The following is a 26,824-nucleotide window of genomic DNA, read 5'->3' on the forward strand; positions in this document are numbered from 1 at the left end:
GTTCTTGCAAACCAATTAAGCATTATGTTTATATTTTTAACAAAAAGATCCAAAGCCTAGTCTTAGTTTGGAAGAATTTTAAACAGGATGGAAAATTCTAACTCTTAAAATGCTTGAGTAGGAGAATTTTTATAGGTGATACAGACTAGAAAAAACACACACATCAGATGGAAACATTTCCAAACATCCACTAGGAAGAGATAGATTGTTTATCTAAAAATAACTATTAAGGTAGCATATTCCTTAGTATGAAATATATTTCAAACACCTGCCATTATAGAAATGGTCAACAATGGCTGGGCACTGTGACTAACGCCTGTAATCCCAGCACTTTGGGAGGCCGAGGCAGGTGGATCACGAGGTCAGGAGATCAAGACCATCCTGGCTAACACAGTGAAACCCGGTCTCTACTAAAAATACAAAAAAATCAGCCGGGCGTGGTGGTGGGCGCCTGTAGTCCCAGCTACTCAGGAGGCTGAGACAGGAGAATGGCGTAAACCCAGGAGGCAGAGCTTGCAGTGAGCAGAGATTGCGCCACTGCACTCCAGCCTGGGCAACAGAGCAAGACTCCATCTCAAAATAAATACATACATACATACATACATACATACATACATAAATGGTCAACAATTTGCATCAGGTATCTGTGGGAAAAAAATGTGTAGCACATTTTCTCAGTTTAATAAGTGTTTTAATTACTCTGTCATGAGATAAACAGTGGACCATCCAAATAGTACAAAACATCTTCATAGTCACTCTCTGTGATGGTTTCTGGAAAGGTCCACAGGTTTTCTGACCGGTTTCTCATTCACAGAATTTACATCTCCTCCCCTTAAACCCAAGCAGGATTTTGTGATTGCTGTTCTACATGGATCAGAGTGAACTTTGAGCTAATGTAGAAAACGCCCCAGGGCTTTGCAGGTTTATATTGGGCCACTTACTCTGGGTGCTTGCAGCCACCATGTAAGAAGTCCTGCTACCTTGAGGCTGCCATACAGAGCAGCACAGAGAGAGAGACATGCAGGAGGAGTGCCCGCTGCTCTGCCCCAGCTGCTGCATCTTCACCTGGCCTTCAGATGACTGCAGCCTCAGGAGAGACCTCCAGCCTGCACTGCCTGCACGCTCCTGCCTCGCTCAGTGGTGAGACAACCAATAACTCTGGTCTTATCTACTCAGTTTTGGGGAAGCTTGTTATACAACACTAGATACTACACATATATTATTTCATTCTCACAATAACCCCGTGGGTTAGTGTCAGCCCTTTTTAAAAATGAAGAAATTGAAGAATGGAGAGGTTTGACTGTTAGAACATCTAGGATTTAGGCTGGGCACAGTGACTCATACCTGTAATCCCAGCACTTTGGGAGGCTGAGATGGATCACGTGAAGTCAGTAGTTCGAGACCAACCTAACCAACATGGCAAAAACCCCTCTCTACTAAAAATACAAAATTCAGCCGGGTGTGGTGGCACACTCCCGTAATCCCAGCTACTTAGGAGGCTGAGGCAGGAATTGCTTGAACCCAGGAGGCAGAGGTTGCAGTGAGCCGAGATCATGCCACTGCACTGAAGCCTGGGCGACAGAGCAAGACTGTCTCTAAAAAAATAAAAAATAAAATGATTTGTTTAAAAAAGAACATCTGGGTCAGGCTCGGTGGCTCATGCCTGTAATCCCTGCACTTTGGGAGGCTGAGGAGGGCAGATCACCTAAGGTCAGTAGTTCGGGACAAGCCTGGCCAACATGATGAAACCTCGTCTCTACTAAAAATACAAAAAATTAGCTGGACGTGGTGGCACACGCCTGTAATCTGACCACAATACCCGTGGTCCCAGCTACTCAGGAGGCTGAGGCAGGAGAATCACTTGAACCCAGGAGGTAGAGGTTACAGTGAGCCAAGATGGCGCCACTGCACTCCAGCCTAGGAAAAACTCTGTTTCAAAAAAAAAAAGAACGTCTGGGATTCAGTTTCTTTGTGGTCTCCCTCCACAGTTTGAGCGTGGAGTCCTCTGCCTCTCAGCAAAAGAGGACAGAAGCAAGGGTCAAAGGCAGAGGAAGTGATAGATCCAGGTGGGAGACTAGATGTGGGAGTTGGGGGAAGGGAAGCCTTTATAGAACCTGGAGGATTTGAGGAAACACAGGAAGAAAAATAAATTTAAGGAGGAAGATTGAGTTTATACATTTTTATTTTTTATTTTTATTTTTTGAGATTGAGTCTCACCGTTGCCCAGGATGGAGTACAGTGGTATGATCACGGCTTACTGCAGCCTCAATCTCCTGGGCTCAAGCGATCCTCCCACCTCAGCCTCCTGAGTAGCTGGGACCACAGGCACAGACCACCACAGTCAGATAATTTTTAAATTTTTTGTAGAGATGGTGTCTCTCTTTATTGCCTGGGCTGGTCTCAAACTCCTGGGCTCAGGTGATCCTCCCACCTCAGCCTCCCAAAGTGCTGGGATTACAGGTGTGAGCCACTGTGCCCCACTGTTTATACATTTTAAATTACATGTTTGAGTGGTCCACAGATACTGCAAAAGAAAGATGGCCCACATGCAGCTGTCAATTCAGGAACTGAGAGGTAAAGTTGAGGCTCTAAACATGGGTTCAGGAATCAAGTGCCTCTGAAGGTGAGATCATAAAGGAAAGGGTGTTCAGCCAGAAGAGGATGGAAGACAAAGGCTCAGGGAGTGCCTCCCTGTTTAGCTGGTCATACACCTTATCCTACGTGATTAAGTTCCCAATGTTTTCAGAATTTAAAAATGTGTGCTCCATAGTGCCTTTGGATGTACAGTGGAAGAATACACTCTCAGAAGCAGGCAACATTTACTAATCTTACATTTGCATAAGGAGTTTACAAAAATATAACAAATCACCAAATTAGCAAGGATTTTTTAGTTCACACTTTAGGAGTACTTCAGAAATGCATGAAAATAGCAGTATGCTGTGTTTCCTGGTGAAAAGCTTCAGAGGCGTAAGCTAGTATCACTTTCTGCGGCAGATGCTGACTGGCTTACTCCACGCCTCTCCTTCCTCTTCTAGTGTGCTTTCCTGCTGCAGAGCCTGGGATGATAAAACCTGTCATTCCCAAGATGTATTTGCAACTTGAGTTCTAGGAAGTGAGCAGGGAGAGGGTCACAGGGAGAATGGCCTTTCTTGCCAGCGTAATGTTGGAAGATTTCAGTACTTCTGGGACAGCTTTTGGGACATTTTGTGGCCAGTCCTGAGTGTCATAGGTGCTGAGGAGAGACAGTGCTGATAGTGAACTTCCTGCTACAACATCTGGGCATTTCTCTTGGCTACTATTGTTCCTGTCTTTGTAGCAACCAAATTTTGGGCCCAGGTTCTCCTAAAGATAACATAAGCTACCCCAATTCTCTAAGTCCCTTTCTTCCCCCTTTTTTTTTTTTTTTTTGAGACAGAGTCTCACTCTGTCGCCTAGGCTGGAGTATAGTGGTGGGGTCTCAGGTCACTGCAATCTCCACCTCCCAGGTTCAAGTGATTCTTCTGTCTCAGCCTCCTGAGTAGCCAGGACTATGAGCATGCACCACCACTAATTAGCCCAACTAATTTTTGTATTTTTAGTAGAGATGGGGGTCTCCCCATATTGGCCAGGCTGGTCTCGAACTCCTGACCTCGTGATCCGCCCGCCTCAGCCTCCCAAAGTGCTGGGATTACAGGTGTGAGCCACCGTGCCCGGCCAGTCCCTTTCTTAAATGAGCTAGAAGAGATCCCTAATGTATACCAGTTCCATAATAGACTTTACATGTATATTTATTTTCATACAGTAGTAAAACTGTATACCATCAATTTTATCACAGACTGACACATTTTAACAATTTGAAGCTAGATATACTTTTCTAGGATAACTTAGATGAGGTATTAGTTACGTCCAAATAACATTGGCTCAAACAAGATGGAAGTCTTCTGTTTGACTCTCACTTACTCTTCCAAGCGTAACTCTCTGGGGCTGTGATGGTAGCAAAACAGCATCTGGGACCCCAGTTCCTTCTCTTTGGTTGCTCTGCCACTCCTAGGGTGTTGCTTAGGAATGACATCTGCATGGCACACCCATTTTTCACCAAGTCCCTAAAAGGGTGTTTTCCCCTGGGGCAGGTTTAAAGGCTGGTAGAAAGGCACTAACTCAGGCTCTCCCAGCAAGTTTCTACCCTTGAAGGGCTGATGCACCGGGACAGTGAGTGGGCCCCAAATTGCTCCCTGACCACATGGGCAGTCCCTAAACAGAGATAGTGCAATCGTCATCCAAAAGTTTTAGTCCCAGTGTCCCCAAGTCTCTTCCACATTTCACCTCAAGTGTTCTTCCAGTTAGAATCGCATTCATCTACAGATATCCAAATCCCCCGAACAGTGGGGATTATTTTTCTCACCAGAAGTCATGAGGTAAGTAGCCTGAGCTGGTGTGGTAGCTGCAGGACACTGTTCTCCAGAGCATTTTGTAATGCCAAGGCATCCACGCCAGCGCTATAGCCTCCCTCCCACGTGCCAGCCATGGACAGAGGAGGAGGAAGCAGCCAGAGGAAAGGGCAGCCCTCTTTACAGGAAAGCAAAGTTTCCCTAGAAATCCCTAGTAAGTACCTGCTCATATCTCTTTGGCCAGAACTGTAACACGTGGCCATACCTAGCTGCAAAGGAGGCTGGGAACTGGTTTTCTCCTGTGGGCTATGTGGCCAGGCCAAAAGAAACCAGGGTTCTGTTAGTAAGAAAAGAGGGAGATGTGTTATGAGCTGAATTGTGCCCCTGTCCCCCCCCAAAAAGATATTGGAGTTCTAATCCCTAGTACCTCAGAATGTGACTTTGTTTGGAGATAGGGCCTTAACAGAGGTAATCAAGTTGAAGTGAGGTCATCAGGATGGGCCCTAATCCAGTATGACTGGCGTCCCTGTGAGAAGAGGAAACCTGGGCTGGGTGGTGTGGTTCACGTCTATAATCCCATCACTTTAGGAGGCTGAGGCCGGCGGATCACCTGAGGTCAGGAGTTTGAGACCAGGCTGGCCAACATGGTGAAAACCTGTCTCTACTAAAAATACAAAAATTAGCCAGGCATGGTGGTGCACGCCTGTAGTCCCAGCTACTCAGGAGGCTGAGGCAGGAGAATCACTTGAACCCGGGAAGCAGAGGTTGAAATGAGCTGAGATCACGCCACTGCACTACAGCCTGGGCAACAGAGTGAGACTCCATCTCACACACACACACACAAACACACACAAAAGAAAAGAGGAAAAAAATCTGGCCAGGCATGGTGGCTCACCCCTGTAGTCACAGCACTTTGGGAGGCTGAGGCTGGAGGATCACTTGAGCCCAGGAGTTTGGGATGAGCCTGGGCAACATAGGGAGACCCTATCTCCACCAAAACTTTGTTTAAAAAATTAGCTGGGCCTGGTGGCATGCACCTGTGGTCCCAGCTACTTGAGGGGCTGAGGTTGGCGGATCACTTGAGCCCAGGAGGTCGAGGCTGCAGTGAGCCAGGAGAGGAATGGAACAGATTCTCTCCACAGCCCTCACAAGAAATCAACACTGCTGATACTTCCAGCCTCCAGAACTGTGAGACAATACATTTCTGTTTTTTATGCCACCCAATTTATGGTACTTTGTTCCTGCAGCCTAGGAAATTAATACAAGAGGGAAGACAAAAATTGGGTAGGCAACCTGCAGTCTCTGACACATCTATTTTAAAAAATAGGGTTTATAATCATTCTCAGCAAACTACTGCAAGGACAGAAAACCAAACATCACATGTTCTCACTCATAGGTGGGAACTGAACAATGAGAACGCTTGGACACAGGGTGGGGAACATCACACACTGGGGCCTGTCGTGGGGTGGGGGAGAGGGGGAAGGGATAGCCTTAGGAAATATACCTAATGTAAATGACAAGTTAATGGGTGCAGCACACCAACACGGCACATGTATACATGTGTAACAAACCTGCATGTTGTGCACGTATGCCCTAGAACTCGAAGAATAATAATAATAAATATGGTTTATATTTAGAGCAGGTGTAGGGTCACAGAAAAATGGAACAGAAACCATCGAGTTCCCACAGAGCCCCTGCCCATCCATACACACACAAGGCCTCCCTCACTATGTACATTTATTACATTTGATAAACCTACATTGAGACATCATAATTATCCAGTCCATAGGTAACATTCACTTGTGTGTGTGTGTGTGTGACAGAGAGAGAGACAGGGTCTCACTATGTCCCATAGACTGGAGTGCAGTAGAACAATCTCAGCTCACTGCAACCTCTGCCTCCCAGGTTCAAGTGATTTTCCTGCCTCAGGAAAATAGCTGGGATTATAGGCGCCTGCCACCACGCCTGGCTAATTTTTGTATTTTTAGTAGAGACTAGGTTTCACCATGTTGGCCAAGCTGGTCTTGAACTCCCAACCTCAAGTGTTCTGCCCGCGTGGGTCTCCCAAAGTGCTGGGATTACAGGCATGAGCCTCCGCATCTGGCCGAGAATTCTTGTATTATCTCAGGCAAGGTTAGTCTTTATAATTATGACACAAAACTAGAGTAATGGAAAAGACTACTAAGTTACACTACATTAAAATTATTTTCATGCCAAAAACCATTAGGAGAGATGCCATTTGGCAAAAAAAAAAACTAGAAAAAAAAATAAAACTCTTATCACTAACTTTCCCAAAATATTCAGTATCCCTACAAAATGCAAAACAAAATACCCTGACAGAATATGAAGACAATTCAGCAGAAAACGAAATATAAACATTAAATATAAAGATGCTCAACCCTATTCATAAGATAAATGCCAGTTAAAACCACAGTGAGATATCATTTTTCACCTATTAATGTTCCAAATGTCAAAACCTTTGATAATAGACTGTGTTGTCAGTGTGTGAGGAAACAGGCATGCTTTTTATTACTAGCGCAACCTCAGAGGAGGGCGATTAGAAATCCAAATTGCAAATGCAGACACCTTTCATCTAGCAACGTCACTTCTAGGAATTTTCCCTTTGTATATACTCACACATTTGAGAAATGACTTATGTAAAAGGATATTCATTTCGGTAATGTTTATAATAGCAAGATTTGAAACAACCTAAATGTTCATCAAGAGAGGGCTGTCTAAATAATGGCCAACTAAAGGAACTCCATGATGCCTAAAAGAGAATGATGAAGCTTACATATTTTAACATTAATTCATCTCCAGGGTATATTGTTATGTGAAGAAACACACCAAATTCAGGGGCTGGGTGTGATGGCTGGTGTCTGTAATCCCAGCGTGGGAATCGGGGCGGGAGGCCAAGGTGAATGGATCACTTGAGCCCAGGAGTTCCAGAACAGCCTGGGTAAGATGGCAAAACCCTGCCTCTACAAAAAGTACAAAAAATTAGCTGGGTGTTGTGGCACACACCTGTAGTCCCAGCTACTTGGTAGGCTGAGGTGGGAGGATTGCTTTAGCACAGGAGATGGAGGTTGCAGTGAGCCGAGATCACACCACTGCACTCCAGTGTAGGTGATAGATTGAGACCCTGTCTCAAAACAAAAATGAAAACAAACAAACAAAACTTTATGGTACTGGTTCCTTGTGGTAAGAACTGGGGAGCTGGGAGAAAGAGTGGGAAGGAGAATTCACCATTTACTCTTTGTGAATGGTCCAAATATTGAACCATGTGAATCTATTTCCTATACAAAAATTTAACTTAAAAAAAGGAGTCCCATTACTGATCACATTTTATTGAAAGATGGAACTCTCCATTTCCAGCAAGATTAATAATGAGTTGAGAAGTAATAAAATGGCTCCATATACTCTGTTAAGTCTATGGAATGAATAACCAAAACAAAAGTTGAATTGTTTTCATAATTTGAAGAATGTTCTGGGACTCAAAGAAAAATATACAGAATCTTCTATAATTAAATTACTCAGAACAAGAAAAATATCAAAAAGCTTAGGATATAAAACTTAAATAATTTCAAATGACAAGTTTCATCTGACTCAAAACACTTTGAAAAACATATATGAAAATAACATCACAAGAATCAAAATTTTGATAAAGGCAAATTAAAGCAATGTAATAATCTAAAAAATAAAACCAAAGCCTGACTTTTTAAAAAAACATTTGGCCACATACATGAGTGCAACTAGTAGCCCTAGAAAAGAATACTGACTGTTTCATGCAATGAAATAGGAATTTCATTCAAGGTGATCCATTCACCTTGGCCTCCCGCCCCAATTCCCACGCTGGGATTACAGACGCCAGCCATCACACCCAGCCCCTGAATTTGGTGTGTTTCTTCACATAACAATGTACCCTATTGGTCTTTAACTCCTGGGGATTTTAGTTCTAAAGTGCCTCAAATCCGTACTTTTTTCTGCCAATGTTCCAGTTAAAGCTCTTTCTTCTAGGCTATTTCAGTAAGCTGACTGTCACCATGACTTCATCCCCTCATATCCTTCCCATTGCCGCTGGAATTTATGGCATAAATCTAATGGTCTCACTACCTTGCAAAATGCTTTCATTAGTTACCCATTGCCTAAATAGTAAAGTTTAAATGTTTTTGTGTGACTGTCTTCTTTTTTTGCTCCCCTTCCCCCAAAATACCTTCTCTCCTAAATGTGGAAATTGCTTATTTTATCTTTTTTGGCTCTTGGTCTTGGGTGGACACCTGGCTCTTGCCAGGCCAATTAACAGTCTGTGCTGGAAATTTCAACTTTGGGACTGAGAGTTCATCTCTCTTTGGATGCCTGTAGCATCCAAAAGTTCGGAAGTACTCAGTGGCCATGTTTTCTGCTAATTAAACCTAAAAAATGGAAAAGTCTAGTTATAAAAGAAAGAGAAAATGAAGATGTGCAGAGAAGCTGGACCCAGAGTTAGGAAATTGGGTGCTCAATCCCAGCTCTTCTTTGAGTCCAGTCACATCCTTGTCTTCAAGTCCAGCGAGACAAGTCAGACTCCTTACATTAAAATCCCCATTACAAGCTGGTTCAGACTGAGTTTCAGATACTGCACCTAAGTCCGTCCTAATCCCACTGCATATGGCAACTTGGCAGTTTAACCACAACCTACCTTGCTAGCTTCACTTCCGTGTTCTGACCACACCTCCTTTCTATCACATACTCACACTGACCTAGCAGTCACTCCCCACAAATTCAACTCCACTCTTGGGCCCTGCAGTGCATTCACCTGGGATGACTTTATTCCTTCTCCTTTACATGGAGAATGCCTCACATTTACCCTGAGATGCTGCAAAAATGCTTCCACTCATTGTGAAGCTTTTTGATTACCTACTGCTCCCATATCCAAGTCAAAAGACCACTCCATTCTCTGTGGCTCACTGTCCTTTGTATATGCTTCTTTGATTACACTGATCACATTATATTGTAGAATTCCTATTTGTTCATATACTGTTTTTTAAGTTCTTCAAGGACAGTGTCAATGTAGCTCCACTAACACAAATAGAGAACACATGACCCATACTTGATAAATGTTTGACCAATCAGGTTATTCCAACAAACCAAATGCATTCACCCTTGCCACACGGGCTGTAGCAAATGTGCTCTCAAAAGACATGACCAACTTCTTGTCTTAATATCTGATTAAGAAAGCAGTCTTTCATGAATAATGTCAATTTTGTGTTTGAACACAACAAGGGTAACTTATACGTAAACCAGGGGAAGCAGAATCAACATCAGAGGCCCCCACATCCCCAATCCTATGGGGTCTAAATCAGTAACTACAATCTTATACCTGAGATGTAGTTTGTTCTCTTTTCTCATACTTTTTATAGTTATTCATTCTGTTAAATGCTTTTACGTCTAAATACACATCAACCCCTCTTGCACCACTTGCTTTTTGCACCAAAGTATTCTAAAACAAGTTGGATTACTAAACCACACAAATGCAAAAGCTATGTTATCAGCTACTTTTAATACTCTGTTGAGTTTTTTTCCTGAAGTTCTTGTATACATTTAACCTCAAATGTACGTGAGAAAATAAATTTCCAATGGGTTGGGGGCTTCTTGTTGTTTTTAAGTGTATCAGATATATAACATTATCTGGAAACCAGGAGGAAAAAAAGATTGTTTTATTTTATACTCTACCCAGTAACCAAACAAAGGAAATAAAACACAATTTCTTTGTGGCTAAGCTGGTTTATTGAACTTCATTGGGGAAATGTAACAGTGACACTATTCCACAACAAAATTATTTAACTTTAGATTTCATGAGGAAACATGTATTTGCAATATACTTTCAATAATGCATTGTTATTAATAGCTAACTACATTAGAATCTGGGGTAGTTTCCTTTGGTGTTCTCAAATTAAGACTTTTCCAAAACATGTCTGATATTTTAATATTTTCAATTAAAGGTCATAGTTTAAATAAATTCTGCAGATTTTTAAAATGTGTGATTTGTTCCTTAAAAATTAATAATTGGTTGTTAGATAGCTATCATTTTGGAAGTGATCTGCAACAGTCAATGAACTGTTTTATAAATATTTTAAGATATTCAAAGCTTTATCCCCATTCAACTGGTAGGTTCTTTTTAAAAATAAAAACATACATATAAAAAATTAAAATTGTTACAAATGAGATACAAATATTTTAAAACTAATAAATATTAAAGTTAAAAAATAAGTCCTTTCACAGAACTGTGAAGGATACTACTAATTCCTTACAAAAAGAAATAAAGTTACTCTTTTTAAAACCATAATAACAGTAATAAAAAACCATAAATGTGCTTGGAAAGTCTATAAACTTTCTTCCCTAACTTTAGAAAGTATTTTGAAAAGCAATAAACAGATTCCCTTCTTAAAAAAAAAAAAGTTGTTACATCCATCACAGTTACTACAGCTGTCACTGTTTTATTACAAAAATAGTTATAAATCAAGGTTAATTTCCACACAAGTAAAACAATTTTTAATTTTTAATTCCAGCATGATTAAGTAAAATGATCTCCCTAAATGCAAATAAAGCCAATTTGAGTTCTAATACTTAAAATGGAATAATCACTTCCTATAGTTATTATTTTCAGTTAGTTCATTTAATAGAATTACCTTGTCTTTATATTTAAATTATCCAGTTAGGACCACCATGATGATTAAACAAAAATCTTAAACTAGATTAGATTACATTTTTAATTGATTTCCCACATTCTGAAAATACTTTAAGTACAATAATCTTTTGGCTTAATTTCCTCCAAAATTATTAAGGACAGCAATCTATCAAAATTAGTGAATGTGAACACTTTGGTTAAAAGTCATGGCTTATATTCCATTTACGTAAATAGTTTAATATGTAAGCTTGCTATATTTTATGTGCAAAGACTTAAATTCAAAATAAAAGTAGGTTAAAAAACTTTTTGAAATATTATTTCCATCACTGAAGGACAGGCATTTTTCAATATCTAATTTATTTTTCATACTGAGGAGGAACGGCTTCTTGTGACCATAAAATTTAGATATCTTAAAAATTGATAAACACAATACTATTACAGAAATACATGTAGACTAATAGCAATTAGAGCTGTGCCTTCACAGCTACAATCCAAATGCAAATTCATTTGTTAACTTGGCAGTTAGTAATCAAATTTATTGGAGTTGAAGGGAGAGCAAGAGATACCATACCAGATCCACTGCTTGAAATTACTAAAGGCCAAGTAAGAATAGGTCTCCTGTGTTAGCTAGAAGCTATGTTTACCTATTTTCCCCCAAGTTACAACTCTTCATATGCTTTCAGTTAGTTTTACACTGTTTAAATATACCAAAATAAAATATAAAGCACCTATGTCACTTTATTTGCCTTAAAATCTGACTTATTTTTGCATATTTTAATAGGATTTAGTAAGAAAGCAATTCGACCGGGTATGGTGGCTCACACCTGTAATCCCAGCACTTTGGGAAGCTGAGGTGGGTGGATCATGAGGTCAAGAGATTGAGAACATCCTGATCAACATGGTGAAACCCTGTCTATACTAAAAATACAAAATTTAGCCGGGCGTGGTAGCACACGCCTGTAGTCCCAGCTACCCGGGAGGCTGAGGCAGGAGAATCACTTGAACCTGGGAGGTGGAGGTTGCCGTGAGCCGAAATCGCGCCACTGCACTCCAGCCTGGAGACAGCAAGACTCCGTCTCAAAAAAAAAAAAAAAAAAAAAAGAAAGCAACTCAAATAACTCTTTTAAAAAATAACAATGATTTTTGTAGATCTGATAAATATTAATTAGAAAATCAAACATCTAGAACTCTTGGAAAAGTCATTCTTTATGGACTGGGAACCAGGAAATATTCTGTGCCTTCTTATCCCACTGGAACTAAAAGTGTTAGCTCTAAAACATATCAATAATAACAAAACTAAATATGTTAGTAAAACAAAGAAAGGCCAGATGCAGTGGTGAGTACCTACAGTCCCAGTTACTGGGGAGGTTGAGGTGGGAGGATTGCTTGAGCCCAGGAGCTCAAGGCCAGCCTGGGAAACATAGCAAGACCCTGTCTCTACCAAAAAACAAAAAAGGTACTCTGGGGAGAGGCAAATACCAGTTGTTACCCTATTAAGAACACTTCCCATTTCAAGGACATACTATTAGGTGTGTGCTAAACCTTTAATATTTTATTCCAATCCTAGGAACACAACATGGAACCGTTACTGATTCTTTACATTCCATCATGTTCTCGTTTGAAGCTTCCTTCATTGGGCTCTAGATGGACAGATGTTCAGATTCATCCTATCTTTGCTTCATTTGCAATCTCACCTGAAAACCAACTTTTCCTGTGTTGTCACAGTGACAAACTTAAGTAGATACAAAATACAAAAGCGTGACAATGACAAACAGCAAAGTGTCAAGATGACCCATTACAGTTGAGATTAAATCTTATGACTTATTACTGTCATACTTGAAAAGTATTTCTTTAGCCAAAATTAGATAATACAATAAAGACTGTTATTTAGCACCAGCATGTTGTTGCAGGCTTTGGTTCAGGCTTCAGGATAATTTCATTATCAGGGGGTTGACTAAGCATTAATGGTTTGTGGCTCTTAAGCTTATGAGCCAAGGTCATAAAGATAGCTTCCACGTGGTCATTATCATTGGGGTTTTTAGCAGACGTTTCAAACAAAGGCATACTGTGTGTGTCAGCAAATTTTTGTGCCAAGTCTGTGGGTACCTGAATGGCACTTCTCAAATCACATTTATTTCCAACAAGAATCCGTGGTATATCATTGGCTAGCAAATGTTGCTTGCATTCTTCTATCCAAGATGGTAGGCTATGAAAACTAGCCATGTTGGTCATATCATACACGAAGACAACAGCATGTACATTTCTGTAGTAGTGCTGAACCATGCTCTTTCTGAATCGTTCTTGTCCTGCTGTGTCCCATAGCTGGATCTAAAAATGGGAAGAAAAAGAAGAAAACTGAAAATCTCATTCAAATTATACATATCAAGAAATGTAATCATCTTGCACTGTCTTTATTATCTCTTCACTTAAAATATTTTGATTTCTCCCTTTTCAGTGTCTTTTCAGTGTTACCTATGGGATCCAGACTTCATGATACCAGTTACCTCATAATTAAATTATAATACAAGTATCGGAACAAATATTTCAATACAGGATTTTCTAAATTTCTGTAAATCCAATTTGTTTAAATAAAATTATAGCTCAAAATTTTATTTTAAAATGTTGAGAAAAACATAACAGGTGTTAACATGTTAAGCATTTAGTTCCTGTATATTTGGTTACTATATACTCCTCTTTACCTTTCACTAGTCTAATTTAAAATATTAAACCTAGGAAAGATGTTGTTATGAGATCCAGCCTCCAAACAAACATACATGTATGTGTATGTCTATGAAATCCAGGCCCCCTTGAAAATTTAAGAAGGCTAGAAAAAAAGCAAGAATAAAAATACTCAACATACAATTAAAATGCTTAAAACTATGGATGTCAAAACTTACTACAAAGCTACAGTAATCAAGACTGTGAAACTGGCCTAAGATTAATAAACACATAAATCAATGGACCAGAACTGTGGATCCAGAAATGAACCCATGTATCTATAGTCAACTGATTTTTAACAAGATTACCAAAACAATGCAACAGCAGGAAAGATTACTCATTTCAATAAATGGTGCTGGACAACATGCAAAAAATGAGGCTGGATCCCTACCTCACACCATATATAAAAACTTAACTCAAAATGGATCAAAGACCTAAATTTAAGAGCTAAAACTAATTTTTTGTAACCCTGGATTAGGCAATGGTTTCTTAGATATGATATCTAAAGCACAAGCAACCAAAGAAAAAAATAAACTGGACTTCATCAAAATTAAAAATATTTGTGCAGCCAGGTGTAGTGGCTCAGCACTTTGGGAGTCCAAGGCCTCAGGGTCACCTGAACTCAGGAGTTTAAGACCAGCCTGAACAAATAAAATTGGAGGGTGGAGCAAGATGGCAGAATAGAAAGCTCCACCTATCATGCCCCCAACTCCCCGACAAGGACACCAAGTTAGTAACTATCTACACAAGAAAAAAAAAAAAAAAAAAAACTTCATGAGAACCAAAAATCAGGTGAGCACTCATAGTACCTAGTTTTAACTTCATATTGCTGAAAAAGGAACTGAAGAGATAGAAAAAACAGTCCTGAATTGCCAACACCCACTCCCCGCACCCCCAGCAGCAGCAGTGTAGTACAGAGAGCTTCTCTGGGCACTGGGAAAAAGAGAACACAGCAACTGTGAGGCACTGAACTCAGTTCTGTCCTGTTAGAGCAAAAAGGAAAACCAGACCAAACTCAGCTGATGTCTACCCACAGAGGGAACATTTAACCCAGCCCCAGCCAAAGGGGAACCACCAATCCCAGCAGTCCAAACATGAGTTCCCACAAACCTTGCCCTCTGTGTCTCCAAGTAAACTTGAAAGGCAGTCTAGGCCACAAGCATTGCAATTCTGAGGCAAGTCTTAGTGCTAAACTAGGCCTAGAGACAGTGGACTGAGGCAGGCAGAAGACATACTAAGACTCCAGCTGGGGCAGCCAAGGGAGTGCTGCCATCACCCCTTCCCTAACCCCAGGCTGCACAGCTCACAGCTCCAAAAAAGACCACTTCCTTCCATTTGAGGAGGAGAGGAGAGGAGATGAGAGGATAGGACAGGAGAGGGAAGAGTGGGGACGACACTGTCTTGATATTAGATACCAGCTCAGCTATAGCAGGATAGAGCACTGGTCAGTTGTGAGGTCCTCATTCCAGGCCTTAGCTCCTAGATGACATTTCTAAGTACATCTTGGGCAGAAGGGAACCTGCTGCCTTGAAGGAAAAAACCCAATCCTGGCAGCATTCATCACTGCTAAATGAAGAGCCCCTGGGCCCTGAAAAACCAGCAGCCATACCCAGGCACTATGTTGACAGCCATGGATGAACCTCTGAGACTTGCTGGCTGCAAGTGAGACTCAGCATGTAATTAGCTATGGCGGCTATAGGGCAAAACTCCTGCTTGAGAAAAGCAGAGGCAAAAGTAAAGGGGACTTTGTCTTGTACCTTAAGTACCAGCATGGCCACAGGGGGGCCTGTGGGGTCCCAGATTTCAGGACTTGACTCTTGGACAGCATTTTTGGACCTGCCCTGGGCCAGAGGCGACCCCACTACTCTGAAGGGTAAGGCCCAGGCCAGGCAGCATTCATGACAACCTGACTTAAGAGCCCTTGGACCTTAAGGGAACACTGGTGGTAGTCTGGCAGTACTCCTCATGGCCTGGGGTGGCAGTGGCTACAAGTGGGAAGCTCCTCTCCTTGGAAAGGGGAGGAAAGAGTGGGAAGGATTGTGTCATGCAGTTTGAGTGCCAGCTCAGCCACAGTACAACAGAACACCAAGTGGACCTCTAAGATTTTTAACTCTAGTCCCTGACTTCTGGAAGGCACTTCTTGACCAATCTAAGGAAACTTGCCACGCTGAAGAGATGGACACAGGCCTGGCTGGCTTTGCCACCTGCTGATTGTAGAGTCCTAGGGCCTTGAGTGAACACAGGCAGTAGCAAGGGAGTGGTTACAGCAGGCCTTGGGTGAGACACAGTGCTATGCTGGCTTCAGGTCTAGTGCAGTCTAGACCTAGTGCAGAGGCAAAAGTAAAGGGGACTTTGACCTAGTGCAGTCATAGTGGTGGTGGTCACAGGGGTGCTTATGTCACTCCACTCTCAGTATTAGGTGGCTTAGAACAGAGAGAGAGAAAGAGAGACTCTGTAAGTTTGGAAGAAAGGGAAGGGAGCAAGCGTCTCTGCCTGGTTGAGAATTCTCCTGGATGTTGTCTAAGACCATCAAGGTGGTACCTCTACAAGTCTTCAAGAACCACAGTGTTACTGGGCTTAGGGTAACGCCTAAGGCAGATACAGCTTAGATCATGACACTTAAGCCCTTTCAAATGTCTGAAAAGCCTTCCCAAGAAGGACAGCTACAAATAAGCCCAGACAGTGAAGACCTAACCATTCATTGTCCAGACACAGAAGAATATCTACTAGCATCAACATCATCTAGGAAAACATGACCTCACCAAATAAACTAAATAAGGCACCAGGGACCAATCCTGGAGAAACACATATGTGACCTTTCAGAAGAGGATTCAAAATAGCTGTTTTGAAGAAACTCAAGATAACACAGAGAAGGAATTCAGAACACTACCAGATAAATTCAACGAAGAGATTCTTGAAGAATGCATCAGAGACCTTTAACAGAAGAACTGATCAAGCAGAAGAAAGAATAAGCAAGCTCGAAGACAGGCTAATTGAAAATACACGGAAGAGATAAAAGAAAAAAGAATAAAAAACAAGGAAGCATGCCTACAGGATCTAGAAAATAGCCTCAAAAGGGCAAATCTAAGAGCTACTGGCCTTAAAGAGAAGGTAGAGAAAGAGACAGAGATAGAAAGTTTATTCAAAGGGATAATACAAAAAACTTCCCAAACCTAGAAGAAGATATCAAAATTCAAGTATAAGAAAGTTATAGAATGCCAAACAGATTTAACCCAAAGAAGACTACCTGAAGGCATTTAATAATCAAACTCCCAAAGGTCAAGAATAAAGAAAGGATCCTAAAAGCAGCAAGAGAAAAGAAACAAATGACATACAATGGAGCTCCAATAGGTCTGGTAGCAGATGTTTCAATGGAAACCTTACAGGCCAGGACAGACTGGCATGATATATTTCCAACTGCTGAAGAAAAAAACCTTTTACCCTAGAATAGTATATCTGGCAAAAATTTCATTCAAACACGAAGGAGAAATAAAGACTTTCCCAGACAAACAAAAGCTGAGGGGTTTCATCAATACCAGACCTCTGCTACAAGAAATGCTAAAGGCAACACTTCAATCAGAAAGAAAAGGACATTAATGAGCAATATATAATCACCCAAAGATACAAAATTCACTGGTAATAATAAGTACACAGAAAAACACAGAATAACACTGTAACTGTGGTGTGTACACTACTCTTATCCTAAGTAGAAAGACTAAATGATGAACCAATCAAAAATAATAACTATGACTTTTCAAGACATAATCAATACAATAAGATATAAACAGAAACAAGAAAAAGTTAAAAAGTGGGAAGGATGAAGTTAAGGCACACAGTTTTTATTAGTTTTTTGTTTGTTTATATAAAGAGTGTTAACCTGTTATCAGGTGATATGGTTTGAATGTGTCCCCACCCAAATCTCAACTTGAATTCCCATGTGTTGTGGGAGGGATCCTGTGGGAAGTAACTGAATCATGGGGGCAAGTATTTCCTGTGCTGTTGTCATGACAGCGAGTAAGTCTCAAGAGATCTGATGATTTTAAAAAGGGGAGTTCCCTGCACCAGCTCTCTTCTCTTGTCTGCTGCCATGTGAGACATGCCTTTCACTTTCTGCCTTGATTGTAAAGGCCTCCCCAGCCACATGGAACTGTAAGTCCAATAAACTTGTTTCTTTTTTAAATTGCCCAGTCTCAGGTCTTTATCAGCACCACAAAAATGGACTAATGCATCAGGTTAAAATAATGGGTTATAAGATAGTATTTGCAAGCATCAAGGTAACCTCAAGCCAAAAAATATACAATGGATACACAAATAATAAAAAGCAAGAAACTAAATCATATCACCAGAGAAAATTACCTTCACTCGAGGAAGACAGGAAGGAAAGGAAGGAAGACTATAAAACCACCAGAAAACAAATAACAAAATAACAGAAGTAAAATAAAATACCTACGGATTAACCAAAGAAGTTAAAGATCTCTACAATGAAAACTATAAAACATTGATGAAAGAAATTAAAGCGTACACACACAAATATGGAAAAATATTCCATGTCAATGGATTGGAAAAATCAATATTGTTAAAAAATGTCCATAGTACCAGATTAATTTACAGACTCAATGCAATCTCTATTAAAATACCAGTGACATTCTTCACAGAAATAGAAAAAACAATCCGAAAATTTATATGGAACCACAAAAGACCCAGAATAACTCAAACTCTCCAAAGCAAAAAGAACAAAACTGGAGGAATCACATTACCTACCTTCAAATTGTACTTCAGATCTGTAGTAACCAAAACAGCACAATACTGGCATAAAAACAGACATGTAGACCAATGCAACAGAATAGAGAATGCAGACACAAATCCACACACCTACAGTGAACTAATTTTTGACAAAGTTGCCAAGAACACACTGGGGAAAAGACAGTCTCTTCAATAAATGGTGCTGGCAAAACTGGGTATTCACATGTAAAAGAATGAAACTAGACCCCTATCTGTCGCCATATACAAAAATCAAATCAAAATGCATTAAAGGCTTAAATCTAAGACCTCAAACTATGAAACTACTACAAGAAAATATTGGGGAAAATCTTTAGGACACTGGTCTGGGCAAAGAGTTCTTAAGCATTAACCCCACAAGCACAGACAACCAAAGCAAACATGGACAGTGGAATCATAATCAAGTTAAAAAGCTGCTGCACAGCAAAGTAAATAAAAAAGTGAAGAGACAACCCACAGAATGGAAGAAAATATTTGCAAACTATCCCTCTGATAAGGGATTAATAACCAGAATATATTAGGAGCTCAAATTCTATAGCAAAAAATCTAATAATCTAATAAAAATGCGCAAAAGATTTGAACAGACATTTCTCAAAAGAAGACATACAAATGGCAAACAAGTATATGAGAAGGTGCTCAACATCAACAATCATCAGAGAAATACAAATCAAAACTACCATGAGATATCATCTCATTCCAGTTACAATGGCTTGTATCTAAAATTTTAGACAGGCAGTAACAAATGCTGGGGAGGATGTAGAGAAAAGGTAATCCTCCTTCACTGTTGGTGGGAATGTAAATTAGTACAACCACTATGGAGAACAGTTTGGAGGTTCCTCAAAAAACTCAAAATGGAGCTACAATATGATCCAGCAATCCCACTGCCGGGTATATACTACAAAGAAAGGAAATTAGTATATCAAAGAGATATCTGGACTCTTATGTTTTTTGCAGCACTATTTATAACAGCTAAGATCTGGAAGCAACCTAAATGTCCATCAACAGATGAATATATAAAGAAAATGTGGTACATATGCATGATGGAGTACTATTCAGCCATAAAAAAAAGAATGAGATCCAGTCATTTCCAACATCATAGATGGAACTGGAGATCATTATGTTAAATGAAATAAGCCAGACAGAGAAAGACAAACATCACATGTTCTCACTTATTTGTGGGATCTAAAAATCAAATCAACTGACCTCATGAACATAGAGAGTAGAAAGATGGTTACCAGAGGCTGGGAAGGGTAGTGGGGTTTCAGGGTAGGGGAGATGGGGATGGTTAATGGGTACAAAGAAAATAGAAAGTATGAATAAGACCTACTATTTGATAGGCAAAAGGGTGACTATAGTCAATAATAATTGTATATTTTTAATAACTTAAATAATGTAATTGTTTTTTTTTTTTGAGACAGGACATTGCTCTATTGCCTAGGCTGGAGTGCAGCAGCACGATCTCAGCTCACTGCTGCCTCGACCTCCTGGGCTCAAGGAATCCTCCTGCCTCAATCACCTGAGTAGCTAGGACTACAGGTGCAAGCCAACATACCCAGCTAATTTTTTTATTTTTTTGTAGAGATGGGTTTTTGCCATGTTGGCCAGCTGGTCTAAACTCCTCAGCTCAAGCGACCTGCCTGCTTCAGCCTCCCAAAGTGCTGGGATTACAGGCATGACCCACTGCATCTGACCTGAATTGTTTGTAACTCAAAGGATAAATACTTGAGGGAATGAATACCCCATTCTCCATGATGGGCTTATTTCACATTGCATGCCTGTATCAAAACATATAATGTACCCGATAAATATATACACCTATTATGTATCCACAAAAACTTTTTGAAAAGTTTTAAAAATGAAATCAAAATGTTGTTTCATTAAAAAAAAAAAAAAAAAAAAAAAAAACCAGTCTGAACAACATAGGGAGACCCTGTCTCTTAAAAAAAAAAAAAAAAAATTCCCGGGGGTGGGCGGAGGGCCAGGCACAGTGGCTCGTCGCTGTAATTCCAGCACTTTGGAAGGCCAAGGCAGGTGGACCACATGAGTCCAGGAGTTCATGGCCAGCCTGGCCAACATGGTGAAACCCCATCTCTACTAATAATACAAAAATCAGCCAGGTGTGGTGGCAGGTGTCTGTAGTCCCAGCTACTCGAGAGGTTGAGGTGGGAGAATCACTTGAGCCTGGGAGACAGAGGCTGCAGTGAGCTGAGATCATGCCACTGCACTGCAGTCTGGGTGACAGAGCAAGACTCTGTCTCAAAAAAAAAAAAAAAAAAAGTTTGTGCTTCTAAGGACACTATCAAAGTGAAGAGACAACTCACAGAATGGGAGAAAATATCTGCAAATAAAATATACCTGAGACCAGGCATGGTGGCTCACGCCTGTAATCCCAGCGCTTTGGGAGGCTGAGGCAGGCAGACTGCCTGAGTTTAGGAGTTCCTTAAGACCAGCCTGGTCAACAGGGCGAAACCCCATCTCTACCAACAATACAAAAAATTAGCAGGGCATGGTGCATGTGCCTGTAGTCCCAGCTACTTGGGAGTCTGAGGCACAAGATTCGCTTGAACCCGGGAGGTGGAGGTTGCAGTGAGCTGAGATCACGTCACTGCACTCCAGCCTGGGTGACAGAACAAGACTATGTCTCAAAAACAAAAAACAAAACAAAAAACAAACAAACAAACAGAAAACAAAAAAAGGAAAAGACCCTTGAAATTCTATCTTTAGCATTTAGAAAGATATTTTGGTAATAAATTCGATGACCTATATAAAAGCTATCCAAGGGAACTAGAGCTGATTTTTTTCTCTTTTAATAACATTTTCTGTAACTCAGATGTTCAAGCATCACTTCATCAATGAAAAATGACTTACAATGTTTTAAGCAAATTATATTCACAAGATAAAAATGAGATACTATCTCACACCAGTCAGAATGGCTATTATTAAAAAGTCAAAAAATAACATATGCTGGCAAAGTTGCAGAGAAAAGACAACACTGCCGGTGGGAGTGCAAATTAGTTCATCCCCTGCGGAAAGTGGCGTGATTCCTCAAAGAGCTAAAAACAGAATTATCATTTGCCCCAGCAATCCCATTATTGGGTATATACTCAGAGGAACATAAATCATTCTGCCAGAAAGACATCTACACACGTATGTTCATTACAGTACTATCTACAATAGCAAAGACATGGAATCAGCCTAAATGCCCATCAATGGCAGACGGGATAAAGACAATGTGGTATATATATACCATGGAACACTATGCAACCATAAAAAGAACAAGATCATGTCCTTTGCAGCAACATGGAGCCGGAGGCTATTATCCTAAGCAAACTAATGCAGGAACAGAAAACCAAATACTGCATGGACACAAAGACGGGAACAACACACACTGGAGCCTCCTGAAGGGTGGAAGGTGGGAGGAAGAAGATCAGAAAAAATACCTATTGGTACTATGCTTAATATGTGGGTGACAAAATAATCTGTACACCAAAGCCTTGTGACATGAATTTAACTATACAACAAACCTGCACGTGTACCCCCGAATCTAAAATAAAAGTGTTAAGGGGAGGGGGGGACAGAGACAGGTTCTGCTGGAGTGGCTCGATCATAGTGCTCCGTACCCTTGAACTCCTGACCTCAAGCAATGTTCCCACCTCAGCCTCTGGAGTAGCTGGGACTACAGGCACAAGCCACAACACCCAGCTGGAATTTTATAATATAATGGGGAACCAGCCAGGGCGCTTGAGTTAGGGGAGATAAATCTCTTTGAAGTACAACATTCATCTGGCATTTCGGCAACAATGTACAAAATAGATTAACTGAGGACTGGGAGAACAGGTGAACTGCTTCAACTGTTAAGCTGCTCCAACAGTTCAAAGAGAGGTTAAAAAAAGGACTTGAACTAGAATGTTGAAGACAAGACAATTAACAGAAAGTGTGCAGGTGGAAAACCAATTGGACTCAGAGAGCAAAGGAGAGGGGTGACACTACAAGGATAAGAAGGATTACAGCAGTACAACCTAAGTGAATTTTGAATTTCATATGATTTTCATGTGTCATGAAATCTTATGATATTTTCCCTAAACATTAAAAAATGTAAAAAATCATTCTTAGATTGTGGCCATGTAAAAACAGGCAACAGACCATTTTTGGCCCTCAAGTATAGTTTGCTAACCCTTGTACTGTATCATAATTCTCTGTGCTTATCAAAATGTCTTCTTTCCAGCAACTACTCATTAAATATTTGTTTTACCAGTGTGGGGAGAGGTCCTGATTATTTTCCTTTAGTTAATATGTTAATATTAACTAAATTGCACTTAACATGGGAACACTTCATTTCCACCGCTACGAAAAAGTAAGTGACTAAAATGTTCAAGGAGGAACTGCTGACCTCTAATGGGAGGCTGGATTAAATACAACACCAGGCTTTAATAGGTTGGTGTGTGTCTGTCACTGGAAAATGACTGTGCAAAAGGAATACAATTAGTCATGAAGGGGATACACACACGAGGAAGGAGCATAAGGATTAGAGTTAGGAGTCTCAATTTAAAAGCCTAATGTATTTTTATTTCAGGAATTTAATTTTATAATTGTATTTGACTTCCAAAATTTCACAAACAAGATTTTCCTCTTTCAATTACACGCACGTATTGCTTAGGAATGGATTAGCAGATATAGGCTTTCTTACGTTTCATAAAACATTTTAACGGATTCTGAAAGGGCATTGTCGTTAAGTCATGCTTTCTGAAAATTTTCTAGTCCACGATTATCAAAACATTTAACACAATATCTCATTTTTATCAAACAAATAATGTCTAGAATGGCATTTTACTAGTAAAGTAACATAGACCTTTCCAGCTTTAAGATGAAAAACTAGGAAAAATGTCATTTTAGATCAGGCTACAATTTTCCAAAGACATAAATCGAACATTTCAGCAGCACTTAAGATGTATTACAGGTTAACAGAAAAGCAGCAGAAGCAGCACACAGAATAAAGCTCTTTATATCACTTTTCAGTTTTAGAAAAAAAGGGCACTAAAAAAAATTAAGCTCCTGGTTTTAAAAAGAATGCCCAACATAGCTATATCTTTTCCTACTATAGAAACCTCAGAACATGTCTGTAGTCATTTCAACCACAATAAAAATCTCTCTCAAGTCTCACCATTGGTGGCACAAATCAATGGCTAGGGCCTTAGAAGAAAAACAATCTCAGTATCCAAGTCCACATCAATATAACAGGTTAGGCTAAAGTTCGGTAGAAGTAATACCCCCCAAAAATATTTTCTCCTTGCTCTTCCCAACCAGAATTATCAACTCTGTGCTCCCAGATTTGTCATACCTGTGGTTCTGTCTTATTTATCACTGCCAGCACTCACTTCAGTAGTTAGGTAATTGACTTTATACACTGCACATGCTTTGTATTTTTTCAATACTATTATCTCTTAAATTTGCACCTGATTCGTCTGTGATCTTTAAGTATAAATGGCAACCCAGGAACAGATAAAGGGGCCTCAAATCCCAACTCCTCCCCCACCCTCATTCTCTCCACTTTTGAAAGAATTTCCTACTTCCGTTTTTGTTTTTGTTTTGTTTCTGAAATTTCTCTCCCCTTAGCTGTCTACCTATGCCCTCCACTATCTCTGCTTTCAATTTTGGGTGTACAATTGCAGAACTAATGGTGGCAAATAGGAAAAATAATGTTAAGCCACCAGGAAAGACAAAGAATCTTTTTAAAGGTACCAACTATGAACCAGGTGCTTCATATATGCCCTCATTTGATCCTCACAGCAGCCTAATAAGGTATTATGATCCCAGTTTTTCAGAAGAAAAAAAAACAGACTCTGAGAGGTTAAAGAATCTGCCTAAGGTCCATGGTGACCAACTATTTTGGTGTGCTCAATACAGGGAGTCCCCGGGATGTGAGACCCAGTTTCAAAACCTGGACAGTCTTGGGCAAAGTTTGTCACCCTAGTAAGGACACACAGCCCATTCCTACCCTTTCGTAGGTTCAGATTTGAATCCAGTTAGCTGGGCTCCAAAGCCCACGTACTTCCCAGATTCCTGCTTCTCCCGAACTGAACTCCCTTCGAACTTCAGAAGCTCCATTATTTTTCACCCCAAAGGCTTCTGGGCCAAACCTAATTCTGGTGAAAAATATTTAGCCTTTTATTCTATCTTTTCTTCTGCAAGTATACAAATCTTTCTAAACTCCCTAATACAAAGCACCCCCAAAACCACCACTGAGGGCTCATATGGGACATGAAATACTAATGTGAAAAATTAAAAGACAAAAGCACCAAAAAAAGGTTAGTTTCTTTTAACCCTGCTTACTTCACCTCTACCATCATCAGCAGACCTAATGGGGTGGGGGTCGATGATTAGGGAACTGAAAAATAAATTGTTCTTGCCTCAAAGATACGAGGGCAGGAATGTCTGAAGCAAGCCTGTTCTCCCACCACTCCCCACCAAGAGACTGAGGTAAAGATGATCTCTGATTTAAAGCAGTGGTATAAGGCAGGGGAGTTGCACCTATGTTTTAAGGAGTGGCATCAACAGGTGGCATTTAGTGGTGGCTTGCTATGAAGGTGTGTCTAAGGTTTATACCACCAAGAGGCCTAAGCCTTGTCATTGATCCTCATTTCACTGTTACATTCCAACCCCTCAGAACCTCAAACCTGCCCTGGGGCCTATACTACCTTCTCCACTATTACTGTCACTCAGTGTCCCCAGTACCAGGGACCATCAATAACGACTTAAAGGGAATAAAGAATTAGGAGCGTGTCTGAGGTGGCATCGTGAGAAATGCTTTTGGCAACCTGGGTAGGAACTATCACATATAGAATATTTCTGCAGGAAAATAGATTTTTCTAAAATCAGTATCATACAGAAACTACTACAGCAAAACTGTATGCAAGAGAATACCTAAGTACTTCCTCAAAGGCAATGAGCTTTACTTCCACAATACCTAAGGCATTCCTCAAATGAATGTTTAATAACTATTACAGGTTAAATGAATTTTCCATGCTAGCGAAATGTCACTGTTTTTCCTTCGTTCATATTTCACTGACTCCCAGCACATGACACACAGTCAATGGGTCGGTAGATAAACCCTACACTCTTGAACTCAAAGTGTGGTCCACGGACTAGCTGCACCTGCATCATTCGCGAGATTATCAAATCATAACCTGCATTTTCAACAACTAGATCCCCAAGGAAATCGCATGCACACTGAAGTCTGAAAAACAGTGTCTCAGAAGTTTGCAGTATATGAATCCTTCCAATCCCCAACTCCAATCTCATCAGCATGAGAAAAAAATGGAGCGCACACACACCGTGCACAGGGCCAGCGACCAGCCCACGGTGGGGCTGGGACACCTGTCATCCCGTCCTCCCCAACAGTTCCCCATCCGCTCACCTTGATCCGCTCCCCATCAATCTCCACCGCTCGTTCTCGGAAATCCACCCCTATCGTGGCCTCGGTGCGGTCAGGGAAGCGGCCAGCGCAGAAGCGGTAGGTCAGGCACGTCTTGCCCACATTGGAGTCGCCGATCACGATTATCTTGAAGATGCGCGAGCGGGCAGGAGGCAAAAACCCGGAGGCCCCTGACACCGCCCCGCTAGACGAAAAGCTTGCCTCGAGCGACGACTCCATCTCCTCAGCCATTCCCCCGACCCGCCCCAAACTGAGGCAGGGGAAAGGAGACACAGAAAGGCGGAGAGATTACGCCACCTCGAGCTCGCGCGCCCAGCCGGCCAGTTCGGCTGCGCAACTTCCCACGAGCCACCGCCCACCAGCCCAGAGCGCGCCTGCGCACCTTCCCACCCCACCCTCGCCCGCACAGGTGTGGCGCCCGCCCACCCCGCCGCACTGAGCCGCCTGCTCGCGGCCACGCGCCACGCGTCACTCGGGCTGGCGCCGGTCTACCTGGGCAGGCGTGGGGCCTGTCAGGGGCTTTACGGTGGCGCGGAAAGCCAGCCTGCCGAGAGGCTGAGCCGAGCGCCCCAGGCCCAGCGCCCCGGCTGACCCAGCCCCGCCACGTCCGACGTTCCCGCCCTCTGGAGGAAGCCGCGCAATCACTCCGGGGGCGGGGAGAGACAGACAGCTGAGAGGAAGGAGGGACCATGGGCGCTCTCTCGCGAGAGGGCCGCAGAGCCGCCTTTGACGGGGGCGTGTGCCTGGAGAGCGACGGTAAGGATGTCGCCGGGCTCCGGCGTCGGGTCGGTTCCAGCACCGATGTATCGTTTGGTTGCCCCGGAGAGGAGGCAGGTTCCCTCAGCTTGCCGCTGGGGATGT

General features: G+C 41.3%; 1 protein-coding gene across 1 annotated transcript; it reads right to left on the bottom strand.

Moving 5' to 3' along the window:
- Positions 1–10,113: 10,113 nt before the first annotated feature.
- On the bottom strand, positions 10,114–26,606 carry RAB33B (RAB33B, member RAS oncogene family). The gene is made up of 3 exons (XM_023226032.2): positions 26,456–26,606; positions 25,946–26,213; positions 10,114–13,362 (listed from the first exon to the last, which is right to left on the bottom strand). Exons 2-3 carry the CDS (start codon positions 26,192–26,194, stop codon positions 12,922–12,924), a joined length of 690 nt encoding a protein of 229 aa, XP_023081800.1. The 5' UTR covers positions 26,195–26,213; positions 26,456–26,606; the 3' UTR covers positions 10,114–12,921.
- Positions 26,607–26,824: the final 218 nt, after the last annotated feature.

Source organism: Piliocolobus tephrosceles, chromosome 3, assembly GCF_002776525.5.
Source record: "Piliocolobus tephrosceles isolate RC106 chromosome 3, ASM277652v3, whole genome shotgun sequence".
In the NCBI taxonomy this organism is placed as follows: domain Eukaryota; kingdom Metazoa; phylum Chordata; class Mammalia; order Primates; family Cercopithecidae; genus Piliocolobus; species Piliocolobus tephrosceles.